General features: G+C 57.8%; 1 protein-coding gene across 1 annotated transcript; it reads left to right on the plus strand.

Annotated features, from left to right (window-relative positions):
* The first annotated feature begins 648 nt into the window (after nt 1-648).
* On the plus strand, nt 649-2,519 carry LOC308605457 (metallothionein-1E). The gene is made up of 3 exons (XM_081215497.1): nt 649-790; nt 1,502-1,567; nt 2,273-2,519. The coding sequence occupies exons 1-3, from the start codon at nt 763-765 to the stop codon at nt 2,362-2,364; spliced, it is 186 nt and encodes a 61-aa protein (XP_081071623.1). The 5' UTR covers nt 649-762; the 3' UTR covers nt 2,365-2,519.
* Nucleotides 2,520-12,190: the final 9,671 nt, after the last annotated feature.

Below are 12,190 nucleotides of genomic sequence, written 5' to 3' on the forward strand. Positions count from 1 at the left end.
TGCCAAGTTTAGGCCAGGAGCACAGGGACAAGTGTGCCCATCCATCCATTCAGTAGTGCAGGAAAGAAGGAAGGATGGGAGGCAGAGGCCTGAGTTGGTCGCGGTGCTCTTACGGAGAAACGTTAGAGAAGCGCTGCCTAAGGACCATCGTGGGGACCAGGACAGGAAATGGTGGGGGAAGAGGGAGTCGGAGGATTGGTGGTGAAGGTCACATCCACCGCCGCTCTCTGCACACAACTCCCAGGATCCAGCCATGCCTGGGACGGGAGCGCGAGACTAGGGTTGCACACGGGCTCCGGAAAGGGGGAACCTGAAGACAACAGCGCGGGGGCCGGTGGTGGGGAAGACAGCGAGGATACAGAGGCTGGGTTGCTGGAAAATCCCGGAACAAGGTGGCTGCCGCCCTCGGGAAAATCGGGAGGGGCGGACAGGGACGCTAGGACACCGCGCACCTCCTGGCAAACAGTCCCTACCGGCCAGCAGGCACCAAAGACGGCTCTCCGTGCGCAGAGCGGACCCACGTACACTGGGAGAATCCTGTCTCGGCCCCAAGGGTTGCTCACAGCCGGGGCCCCGGGCGCTGCGGGCGGGGCGGGCGCAGATCCGCGGGGCGGGCGCAAGGAGGGGGTGGGACCTCTGCGCCCGGGCCGCCTCCTCTGGGTACAAACACTGCAAGCAGGCTCCTAGGCTCCACACGCCTCCCACCAGCTCACGGGCCTCTTGGCCGCTTGCTTTCGACCCCCGGCCTCGCCTTGGCTCCAAATGGACCCCAACTGCTCCTGCCCCACTGGTAAGGAACCCCTGGCTCTGGGCCTTGGATGCCCGCTTCTCAGCCCAGGACACAGTGTCCCTGGGGTTAGATGAGGAAGAAGTTTCAATTTGAGCACAAGTGGACGGCCGCGGTTCACCCAGTGCTTTCTTCCCAGCCAGGGCAGCGACAGCATTTTTTTAATCTATTTTTTGTTTTGTTTTTTGGCTGTTACCACTCAGCTTGTGGGAGCTTAGTTCCCTGACCAGGGACGGAACCCAGACACTAGGAAGTGAGAGCGCTGTCCCCTAACCACTAGATCGCCAGAGATTTCCAGCCTCTATTTTTGAAAGGGGAGTACAGAGGCTCAAGACTGCCTTTGTTGAGGTCACCCAGCAGGTCACGGAATTGCTAGACCCAGGGTTTGGAGGAGGCCTCGGACTTGCCGGGACTGGATGGGAGGAGGGGACACTGCCTCTTTGGGGTTCAGGCCATGGGCCCTGGCCCCCAGCCCCAGTCAGCCTGGGCTGGGTCTGGAGCCTGGGACCTTCCCTGTGGAGTCCCATCAGGAGGGGACCTACTCTCCTTGGACCAGAAGAGACGAGCTGGGGCTTCTCTATCTGCCTGAGTGGACACGAGCTCCCAGGGCTGCGTCCTGACGGAGGAGGAGGGCTCAGGGAGGCATTGCTGACCGTCTGCTGTAGCTCCTGCATCCCTCTCCCTGCTCACTGCTGGCCTTTCCCTTCCTGGCAGGCGGCTCCTGCAGCTGCGCTGGCTCCTGCACCTGCAAGGCCTGCAGATGCACCTCCTGCAAGAAGAGTGAGTGTGCGGGGCCTTCTCTGGCAATGCGGGGTGTGGGCTGAGTGCAAGGAGGGAGCCCAGAGCTCAGCAGGCAGGAGCAGGACAGTGACCAAACTTCCCGGCACCCCCCTCACCAGGAAGGGATTCCCAATCAGAGCTGGAATCACCTTCGACATGACCGAGACCCAGGCGCGCACTAGAGAACAGGGAGACTGAGGCCCAGACGGGTCACCAACCAACAACCTCAGACCTGTCACTAGAACTAGTCCTCCTCCCTCCTGAGTCACGCTTCTGAATCCTCCCAGGGACTGAAGCACTGTAGGGACATGAACGAGTGACCCTGTGTGGCTTCTCGGACCTGGTGCAGCCCCTTCCTGTTGAAGCAGCCCAGAGCCTCCCTATCCCGAGCGGGAGCTGCTCTGTGAGGGGTTTGCCTCCACTTTGATCCTGAGGACTTGGCTCACATCACTGGTGGTGCTGGGGGCCGGCTTTGTCTTGTCCCCAGAGGCCCTGCTCAGTGTCTCTCCAAGGCGCTATGCCCTGTCCTGGGCACAGATGGGGCAGGCGACCTGAACCTAGTGCCTGAGAGCAATTCTCTCAGGACAGAGGACACCGTCGTAAACTCAGGGTCTGGGCCTGAGGGCGGCTGGGCCAGGCCTGCTGTTGGGAAGGGTGGTTGCGGACAACGCGTGGTCCGACTGCACGCTGCCCTTGCCTCCCCAGGCTGCTGCTCCTGCTGCCCCGTGGGCTGCGCCAAGTGTGCCCAGGGCTGCGTCTGCAAAGGGGCCTCGGACAAGTGCAGCTGCTGTGCCTGATGTCGCGGAGAGCCTGCCCCAGGTGTCAACAGGGCAACCAGGACAAACCTGCATTTTACCGTTTTTCATACAAGCGGACCTGACGCTACATTCCTTTTTCTATGAAATATGTGAGTTGTAATAAAAGTTGTTGACTTTATTCTGGCTCTGTCTTCCTTCTTCTGTCTTGAACAAAGAGACGCCGTGCCCATCAGGGCTGGCGTGGGGAACTGGACTGGACGTGCAGAGACCTCGGCTCTGGACCAAAGAGTACCCCCCCCCACCCCCCAAAACCCACGCACACGGAGCGTCTTAGCCCCTTAGGTTAAGTTGAGCTTCAGTTTCTCAGCTCCAAATGAAAGCCTCGCCCGATGACATAGGGCACTGGACACACAGAGGACACGCTCCCTCTATTCCCCTTACGAGTAGGGATTGCAGAGAACGTTGTCCATTTCTCATTGTCCTTCTCTGGGGGCCCCTGCCAAACTCAGTCCTCGGTGATGAGAGCCTGGAAAAGTACCCAGAGGGGATGGAATCCCACACCCCTCTTGTTTGACTTCTACACGCGACTGGCGTCTAAAACACCCTGGAAAGACCTATTTGTATTTTCTGCCACAGTTTTAACCCTGGTCAGTAAAAAGAATCGCTGAGATAAAATAGAAAAGGACACTATATGTGACACCCATTTTTCCCTTCAACACGTCAAATCACCTTCATACGTGGAGGAGCAATTCTGAAAGCTGGACGCTTTCATGTGCTGCACTTACATTGAAGGTGTGCCCGAGTCCTGGGAACGCTTCACAGACGCCCCACTGTGCGGACCACACACGCCTGGAGCAGCTCTGCCCCCTGCCTCCCCACAGGGAACATCAGTCTTGGCTTGCCCAGGGCTACTGACAGGACACTCGCCACCCGTGACAGCTCCCTGCAGGGCCTTGGCTCTGAATCTTCGCAAGTTCCTCCCTAGATCAGGCTGACATCTTCCCTTCCCTCAAATGCAGCCCGTGGCTACTTGACACCCCGATAGTGATTTGAATTTGGTGGGAATTTCCCAGCTGTTTCCCTGAGACTTGCTTTCAGAAGAAGGACCTCATGTGTTCCTCTGCAGAGTGATGGTGGTGCTGCAGTGCGGAGGGCCTGGTGCTGTTTATTAGCAAGAAGCGTGTGCTGAGGGAACAGGTAATATAGTTCAGGTGTTGCGCCCCCTGGCGGTCTGGGGAGGGAACTCCTAGTTGATGGGCACTCGGAGAGAAAGAGGAGACACGTGGCTCAGAAGTCAGGAGCAAGATTGCCCACAGGTGCCCTGTGTGAAGGGGGGCATTTCAGGAGCCGGCCCGTTCTGCGTGCGTGGGTGTTGGTGTCAGGCACTCGGGTTCACAGCCAGCATGCCACTTCCTGACCTGGCAAGTCACTGATACTCTCGGAGATTTCATTTCCTCCTTTCGCTAAAAAAGATTAATTTCAATGAGGGGGAATAAGCCAGATAGTGGCCTGGCTCCTAGCTCGGGCTTCCCGAACGGTGTCCTTTATGATCGCTCTCTCCACACTGACATTTGTGCACAGAGAATCCTTGAGCTCCCAACAAGCTCCTGGAGAAAGGCTCCCTGGTTTGCAAGCAAGCTCATGGTGAGGGCACAGATGGATAGGAACCTTGCTTATCCAGTGCCAGAGGGCGTGGGGATGTTCTCCAACAAGCCCCATGGAACGAGGCACCGCCACAGCATTTGCACAGACTCAGTGAACCTGCAAGGTCTGGAGTGAGGGTGCCAATTGCAGAGAGGTTAAGCAACTTACCCAAGGGCACACAGCCTATACTCAGAGGACTACGCCTACACTACAGCTGTCTCACCTCCCGGCCACAGGGTGCCGGTTATGACATCACTGGAGGCTGAATCCGGCCTCTCCTTTTTCAGGGCTGCAAGGGTCTTCAGAGACAGTCCAGCTGTGCTCCTGGCTGCAGAGGTGGGAGGCTGAAGCCCAGAGAGGTCACAGAGCTGTGCAGAGGGCTCTGACTGCCAGCTCAGGGCTTTCCCACCGCTGCCTCTGTGCCAGGTGTTCCGTGTTCTCACCTTTCATGGGATGACACGGTGTCCGGTTGGGCGGGGGGCTGCAGTCAGCCTGCAGGAGGGCCAGTCCCATCTGTGTCACATGTAGCCCTGTGACATAACCTCTCTCTGGCTCAGTCTCCTCTGCTCTAAAGGGCAAAATAATAGTGTCTGGCTCTCGGGACTACAGAATTGAATACACGCAAAGAAGGTCAGAACCTACCGGGCACTCAGTGAGTCATCCATCGGATCACCGATTCACTTATTTATCTCTTTATTTATTTGTTATCATTAGCCTAGGAGACATTGTCCTCCTTCCAGACACGCAAGCAAGGATGGTGTGTTTAGCTCTGTGCTCTGGGCCGTCCTCATCAACCCTGTGAGCCTGGGACCAGTTCCCCTGAGAGGGTTATCCGGCCTTCCCGCAAAGAGCCGTTGACACTACAGGTAGAAAGCCGTGAGTCACACAGTCGCCGTCCTCCTAACACATACAGAAGGATCCTGCCATTTCTGCTGTCACCTGCATCCGGATTTCCTTACCATTTTCTTTTCAGCGATTTTCCGAAATATGTTATGCCAAAAGAAACCTCTTGAACACTACTGAAGGAGAGAGTCAGAAGGCAGCCACAAAGTCATAAATCCATTCCTATTCCGTCACTCTGGTCGCCCCCAGGATTGAGCTGGACATGGCAGAGACGGGCTGAGGACACAGCTCTGGGCCAAAGGGGAGCTTTCTCACTGACTCCCTCTCTCAGCCGCGAAGCGACAAAAGCACAGAAGCAGGGCACCACTCCCCAGCACCGTGGGCCTGCCTCCGGAGCCTCCTTGTACTGTAGGTAGTTTGGCCTTTGGGAAACGGGCTCCTGACTAGGATCTCCCTTCCCGGTTGGTGTGACAGTTCAAAGAGCAAGAGTGATGAACAAGGCTTGGCCTGGACTCCACGGTGAGTAACTGTCGGGACTACTCAAAGGGAACTATCCACTTGTCTCGCTGCTTTGTTATTTAACGCCAGGTCTGCCTATCACCTACAATGACGCCGTCCCTGGGGAGCATCCCATGATTGGGGAACCTCCACCCTGGCGTGGGGTGGACCGGCTACAGTGAGGAGCCCCCCTGGAAAGTTGAGGCAAAGAAGCCCCCGCGGAAATGAGCCAGGATCCCTCCAGGAAAGGAAGACACAAGTGAGGACGACTAGCGGCTGAAGGCAATGTTCAGCGCGCTGCGGTTCCAGGAGACGGTACCGGAAACATGCTTCCAAAGGACCGTGGTGGGGACCGGGGCTGGCAACGCCTGGGGACACGTGGGCTGGGCGAAACGGTGCTGAGGGTCACATCCGCCTGCCGTCTCTGACACCGCTCCCCGGCTCCAGCCAAGCCAGGGACACGAGCGGGAGGCGGGGGCTGTTCTCAGGCTGCAGGAAACGGCGACCCGCAGGCCGGCGGCGCGGGGCCCGGGGCGGGGAAGACCGCAGGACGCGGGAGCTGGATTCCTGCACAACCCGCCAACAGGGTGGCTGCTCCCGTCGGGCACATGGGGAAGGGGCGGCCGGGGGGCTGGGACACCGCTTACCGCACGGCACCCGGTTCCTCCGCTCCAGCCGGCACCGAAGTGGAATCGTGCGCTCGGCCCCGCCTGTTGCTCACAGCCCGGCCCAGGGCGCTGAGGGCGCTGAGGGCGCTGCGGACGGCGCGGGCGCGGGCGCGGGCGTGGGCGCGGGCGCGGATCCGCGGGGCGCGTGCAAGGCGGGGGCGGGGCCTCTGCGCCCGGGCCGCCTCCTCGGCCTATAACTGAGCCCCCGGGCTCCTCGCTCCCACACGGCCCCCACCGGACCCGTGCAGCCGCTTCGCCCCTTGCTTTGGACCTCGGGCCTCACTTCTCCTCCAGATGGACCCCAAGTGCTCCTGCCCCACTGGTAAGGGAGCCCTGGCTTTGAGCCTTAGGATGCCCCCTTCCCAGGCACAGGACGACAAGGGAGGGTTTTGAGTTTGAGCTCAGGAGGACTCCTGTCACGGGTCCGGGGCTTTCTTGGTAGCCAGGCCCCTGGGAGCATGTCAGTCTCCCTTTGCCTCTCTGTTGACACTGAGGGCACGGAGGCTCCAGGCTGTCCTTCTTGAGGTCACCCAGCTGGTCAGGGGATTGCTAGACCGGGACCCAGTGTTTGGAGGAGGCCTCGGAGCTGCCAGGACTGGATGGGAGGAGGGGACACTGCCTCTTTGGGGTTCAGGCCATGGGCCCTGGCCCCCAGCCCCAGTCAGCCTGGGCTGGGTCTGGAGCCTGGGACCTTCCCTGTGGAGTTCCATCAGGAGGGGACCTACTCTCCTTGGACCAGAAGAGACGAGCTGGGGCTTCTCTATCCGCCTGAGTGGACACGAGCTCCCAGGACTGGGTCCTGACGGAGGAGGAGGGCTCAGGGAGGCATTGCTGACCGTCTGCTGTAGCTCCTGCATCCCTCTCCCTGCTCACTGCTGGCCTTTCCCTTCCTGGCAGGCGGCTCCTGCAGCTGCGCTGGCTCCTGCACCTGCAAGGCCTGCAGATGCACCTCCTGCAAGAAGAGTGAGTGTGCGGGGCCTTCTCTGGCAATGCGGGGTGTGGGCTGAGTGCGAGGAGGGAGCCCAGAGCTCAGCAGGCAGGAGCAGGAGAGAGACCAAACTTCCCGGCACCCCCCTCACCAGGAAGGGATTCCCAATCAGAGCTGGAATCACCTTCGACATGACCGAGACCCAGGCGCGCACTAGAGAACAGGGAGACTGAGGCCCAGACGGGTCACCAACCAACGACCTCAGACCTGTCACTAGAACTAGTCCTCCTGCCTCCTGAGGCACGCTTCTGAATCCTCCCAGGGACTGAAGCACTGTAGGGACATGAGCGAGCGACCGTGTGTGGCTTCTCGGACCTGGTGCAGCCCCTTCCTGTCGAAGCAGCCCAGAGCCTCCCTATCCCGAGCGGGAGCTACTCTGTGAGGGGTTTGCCTCCACTTTGATCCTGAGGACGTGGCTCACATCACTGGTGGTGCTGGGGGCCGGCTCTGTCTTGTCCCCAGAGGCCCTGCTCACTGTCTGTCCAAGGCGCTGTGCCCTGTCCTGGGCACAGATGGGGCAGGCGACCTGAACCTAGTGTCTTGAGAGCAATTCTCTCAGGACAGAGGACACCGTCGTAAACTCAGGGTCTGGGCCTGAGGGCGGCTGGGGCCAGGCCTGGTGTTGGGAAGGGTGGTTGTGGACAACGCGTGGTCCGACTGCACGCTGCCCTTGCCTCCCCAGGCTGCTGCTCCTGCTGCCCCGTGGGCTGCGCCAAGTGTGCCCAGGGCTGCGTCTGCAAAGGGGCCTCGGACAAGTGCAGCTGCTGTGCCTGATGTCGCGGAGAGCCTGCCCCAGGTGTCAATGGAGGACCATGGGCCGACCTGTGTTTTTATACAACTCTTACTTGATTGCTACATTCCCTTTCCTATGAAATATGTGAGTTGTAATAAAAGTTGTTGACACTCTTCCGACTCGGTTCTTTTTTCTGTGCATTGGGAATAAGGGCTTTTGTGCCATCCAGGGCTGGTGTAGGAGACTGGATGAGAAGTGCAGAGACTTGGGTACTGGAACAAAATGTGAGTCCCTCACAAACTGAGTGCCTAAGACAAGCCACACTCCCTCACTGGGTTCATCTTCCGTAAAATGGAAGAGCATTAGACCAGATGCTCTAAGGGTGTTGAGCAGATACAAGGTCCCCTCCATTCTCATGGCAAGGGTTCGTGGCATGGCAAGGGTCGGTGACTTCTCAATGCCTCATTTCCCATCCTCTGATTTCCCTGGCTAACTTCACGTCCTCATAGATTTTAGGCTTCATAGACTCGAAAGAAGTTGGAATCACACCTCCAGTTACCTGAATCCCTACCTGGAAGTCTCAAACTCCCTGCACTGAAAGATGTGTGAATTTTCTAGCTGTGGTTTTTATTTTCTAACTTCACAAACCTAAACTTTGGTAAAATAAAATTAAGTGAACTACTAAGAAGAATTTCAAAGGACACAAAATACAAAACCCAATTTTTGATTCAGTAAATTTGAATAAATGTATGAGGATCAGAGTAATACAGGAAAAATTTAAAAAGTAAAAACATGTTTGTTCACCTGAAACTAACACAATATTGTAAATCAGCCATACTTCAATTATTAGAAAAAAACCATGAGTTCATCAAAGGAGTATGTTGAACACGGAAAACACTTTCAAACGCCCCACTGTGTGGATCACCCACACCTGAAGTAGCTCTTCCCACCATCCCCACAGGGAACATCCGTCTCGGCTGGTCCAGTGCCAGTGAGAGGACACCTGCTACCCCTGAGAGCTCCCTGCGGTGAGTTGGCTCTGAATCTTTGGAAGTTCCTTTAGGTCAGGCTGAACGCTGCCTTCAAAATCCAGCCCTTGGCTACTGGAAACCAGCAAAGTGACTAGGAATTTGTAGGTAATGCCCAGGCATTTCCCAACAAGAGGCAGAGTACCTGGAAACTGGTTCCACATGAAGGACTTCATGTCTGCCTGTGCAGGGTAGTGTCAGATTCTGCATTTACAACGTGGTGGTGGTATTTATTAGGAAGGAGTGAGGCGCTGAGTGACCTGTAAATAATGGCGAGAGCTGGTCCTCCTGACAACTTCTGGAGGGATTTGCTATTTGATGGAAAGTCAAAGAGAAAGACGAGTCACGTGGCCCAAGTGTCAGGACCGCACTCACCCACAGGTGTCCTGTGTGAAGAGGGGATTTTAGGAGCCAGCCTGTGCTGGGTGCATGGGTGCTGGTGTCAGGCAGTCTTGGTTCACAGACCACAGTGGCACTTACCAGCCGCGTATCCTAAATGAGTCGCTCGACCTCTCTAAGTCTCCATGTCCTATAAAAAGGAGATGATATCCCTGTGTGGTATTGAGAGTGGCCTAGCTCCTCACTAGGGCTTAATAAACTCTGTCTACTAGGATGCTTCTGTTCACAGTGACTTTACTGGGACACAATCTTGCTGAATTCCAACAAGCTCTTGGGGAAAGGCTCATGGTGTTGCAAGCATGACTCCAGGCTGGAGGTTCAGGTTTGATTGCAAGTTTACTGATCCACTGGCAGGGGGAGTGCGGATGCCCTGCAATAGCCCCCCTAGGATAAAATGCTGCCACACCATTTGGAGAAACACAAAATCAATGCCCATCCTTCCTATCACTTGATCTATATTGAACCAGTAACACAGTGAACCTGCAGGGGCGGGAATGATTGCGCCAGCTACCCAGAGTTTCAGCAACCTGCCTAAGGGCACACAGATCATATTCAGAGGTCTGAAGCTATAGCAAGGCTGTCTCACCTCCTTGCCAAAGGTCGCCGATTAGGAGGTCACTGAAGGCTGAGTCCTGCCTATCATTATTCAGAGCTGGAAGTGTCCTTTCAGACAGTCTAGTTGTGCTTCTGGCTGCAGAGATGGGAGACTAAAGTCCAGAGAGGTCACAGAGCTATGCAGAGGGATGTGACTGCCTGCTCAGTGCCCTTCCCACTGCTGAATACTGAAAGGGAAATAACCACTTTTCATGCTTTGCTCTTTAATGCCAGGTCTGCCCATCACTTACAATGATCCCTTCCACGGGGTGGGATCTCATCCTTTGCGAACCTCCATCCTGGTGCAGGGTGGACTGGCTAGGGTCAGGAAATCCCCTGCCAAGTTTAGGCCAGGAGCACAGGGACAAGTGTGCCCATCCATCCATTCAGTAGTGCAGGAAAGAAGGAAGGATGGGAGGCAGAGGCCTGAGTTGGTCGCGGTGCTCTTACGGAGAAACGTTAGAGAAGCGCTGCCTAAGGACCATCGTGGGGACCAGGACAGGAAATGGTGGGGGAAGAGGGAGTCGGAGGATTGGTGGTGAAGGTCACATCCACCGCCGCTCTCTGCACACAACTCCCAGGATCCAGCCATGCCTGGGACGGGAGCGCGAGACTAGGGTTGCACACGGGCTCCGGAAAGGGGGAACCTGAAGACAACAGCGCGGGGGCCGGTGGTGGGGAAGACAGCGAGGATACAGAGGCTGGGTTGCTGGAAAATCCCGGAACAAGGTGGCTGCCGCCCTCGGGAAAATCGGGAGGGGCGGACAGGGACGCTAGGACACCGCGCACCTCCTGGCAAACAGTCCCTACCGGCCAGCAGGCACCAAAGACGGCTCTCCGTGCGCAGAGCGGACCCACGTACACTGGGAGAATCCTGTCTCGGCCCCAAGGGTTGCTCACAGCCGGGGCCCCGGGCGCTGCGGGCGGGGCGGGCGCAGATCCGCGGGGCGGGCGCAAGGAGGGGGTGGGACCTCTGCGCCCGGGCCGCCTCCTCTGGGTACAAACACTGCAAGCAGGCTCCTAGGCTCCACACGCCTCCCACCAGCTCACGGGCCTCTTGGCCGCTTGCTTTCGACCCCCGGCCTCGCCTTGGCTCCAAATGGACCCCAACTGCTCCTGCCCCACTGGTAAGGAACCCCTGGCTCTGGGCCTTGGATGCCCGCTTCTCAGCCCAGGACACAGTGTCCCTGGGGTTAGATGAGGAAGAAGTTTCAATTTGAGCACAAGTGGACGGCCGCGGTTCACCCAGTGCTTTCTTCCCAGCCAGGGCAGCGACAGCATTTTTTTAATCTATTTTTTGTTTTGTTGTTTGGCTGTTACCACTCAGCTTGTGGGAGCTTAGTTCCCTGACCAGGGACGGAACCCAGACACTAGGAAGTGAGAGCGCTGTCCCCTAACCACTAGATCGCCAGAGATTTCCAGCCTCTATTTTTGAAAGGGGAGTACAGAGGCTCAAGACTGCCTTTGTTGAGGTCACCCAGCAGGTCACGGAATTGCTAGACCCAGGGTTTGGAGGAGGCCTCGGACTTGCCGGGACTGGATGGGAGGAGGGGACACTGCCTCTTTGGGGTTCAGGCCATGGGCCCTGGCCCCCAGCCCCAGTCAGCCTGGGCTGGGTCTGGAGCCTGGGACCTTCCCTGTGGAGTCCCATCAGGAGGGGACCTACTCTCCTTGGACCAGAAGAGACGAGCTGGGGCTTCTCTATCTGCCTGAGTGGACACGAGCTCCCAGGGCTGCGTCCTGACGGAGGAGGAGGGCTCAGGGAGGCATTGCTGACCGTCTGCTGTAGCTCCTGCATCCCTCTCCCTGCTCACTGCTGGCCTTTCCCTTCCTGGCAGGCGGCTCCTGCAGCTGCGCTGGCTCCTGCACCTGCAAGGCCTGCAGATGCACCTCCTGCAAGAAGAGTGAGTGTGCGGGGCCTTCTCTGGCAATGCGGGGTGTGGGCTGAGTGCAAGGAGGGAGCCCAGAGCTCAGCAGGCAGGAGCAGGACAGTGACCAAACTTCCCGGCACCCCCCTCACCAGGAAGGGATTCCCAATCAGAGCTGGAATCACCTTCGACATGACCGAGACCCAGGCGCGCACTAGAGAACAGGGAGACTGAGGCCCAGACGGGTCACCAACCAACAACCTCAGACCTGTCACTAGAACTAGTCCTCCTCCCTCCTGAGTCACGCTTCTGAATCCTCCCAGGGACTGAAGCACTGTAGGGACATGAACGAGTGACCCTGTGTGGCTTCTCGGACCTGGTGCAGCCCCTTCCTGTTGAAGCAGCCCAGAGCCTCCCTATCCCGAGCGGGAGCTGCTCTGTGAGGGGTTTGCCTCCACTTTGATCCTGAGGACTTGGCTCACATCACTGGTGGTGCTGGGGGCCGGCTTTGTCTTGTCCCCAGAGGCCCTGCTCAGTGTCTCTCCAAGGCGCTATGCCCTGTCCTGGGCACAGATGGGGCAGGCGACCTGAACCTAGTGCCT

This window comes from Mesoplodon bidens (assembly GCF_964165515.1).
Source record: "Mesoplodon bidens genome assembly, chromosome: 18".
Taxonomy (NCBI): Eukaryota; Metazoa; Chordata; class Mammalia; order Artiodactyla; family Ziphiidae; genus Mesoplodon; species Mesoplodon bidens.

Bases quoted from the DNA above. Each gene is read 5' to 3' on its own strand.
- LOC308605457 (XM_081215497.1), top strand. From the start codon at position 763: ATGGACCCCAACTGCTCCTGCCCCACTG. The intron at 791-1,501 runs GTAAGGAACCCC...CCTTCCTGGCAG, and splicing joins CAACTGCTCCTGCCCCACTG to GCGGCTCCTGCAGCTGCGCT. The intron at 1,568-2,272 runs GTGAGTGTGCGG...TTGCCTCCCCAG, and splicing joins ATGCACCTCCTGCAAGAAGA to GCTGCTGCTCCTGCTGCCCC.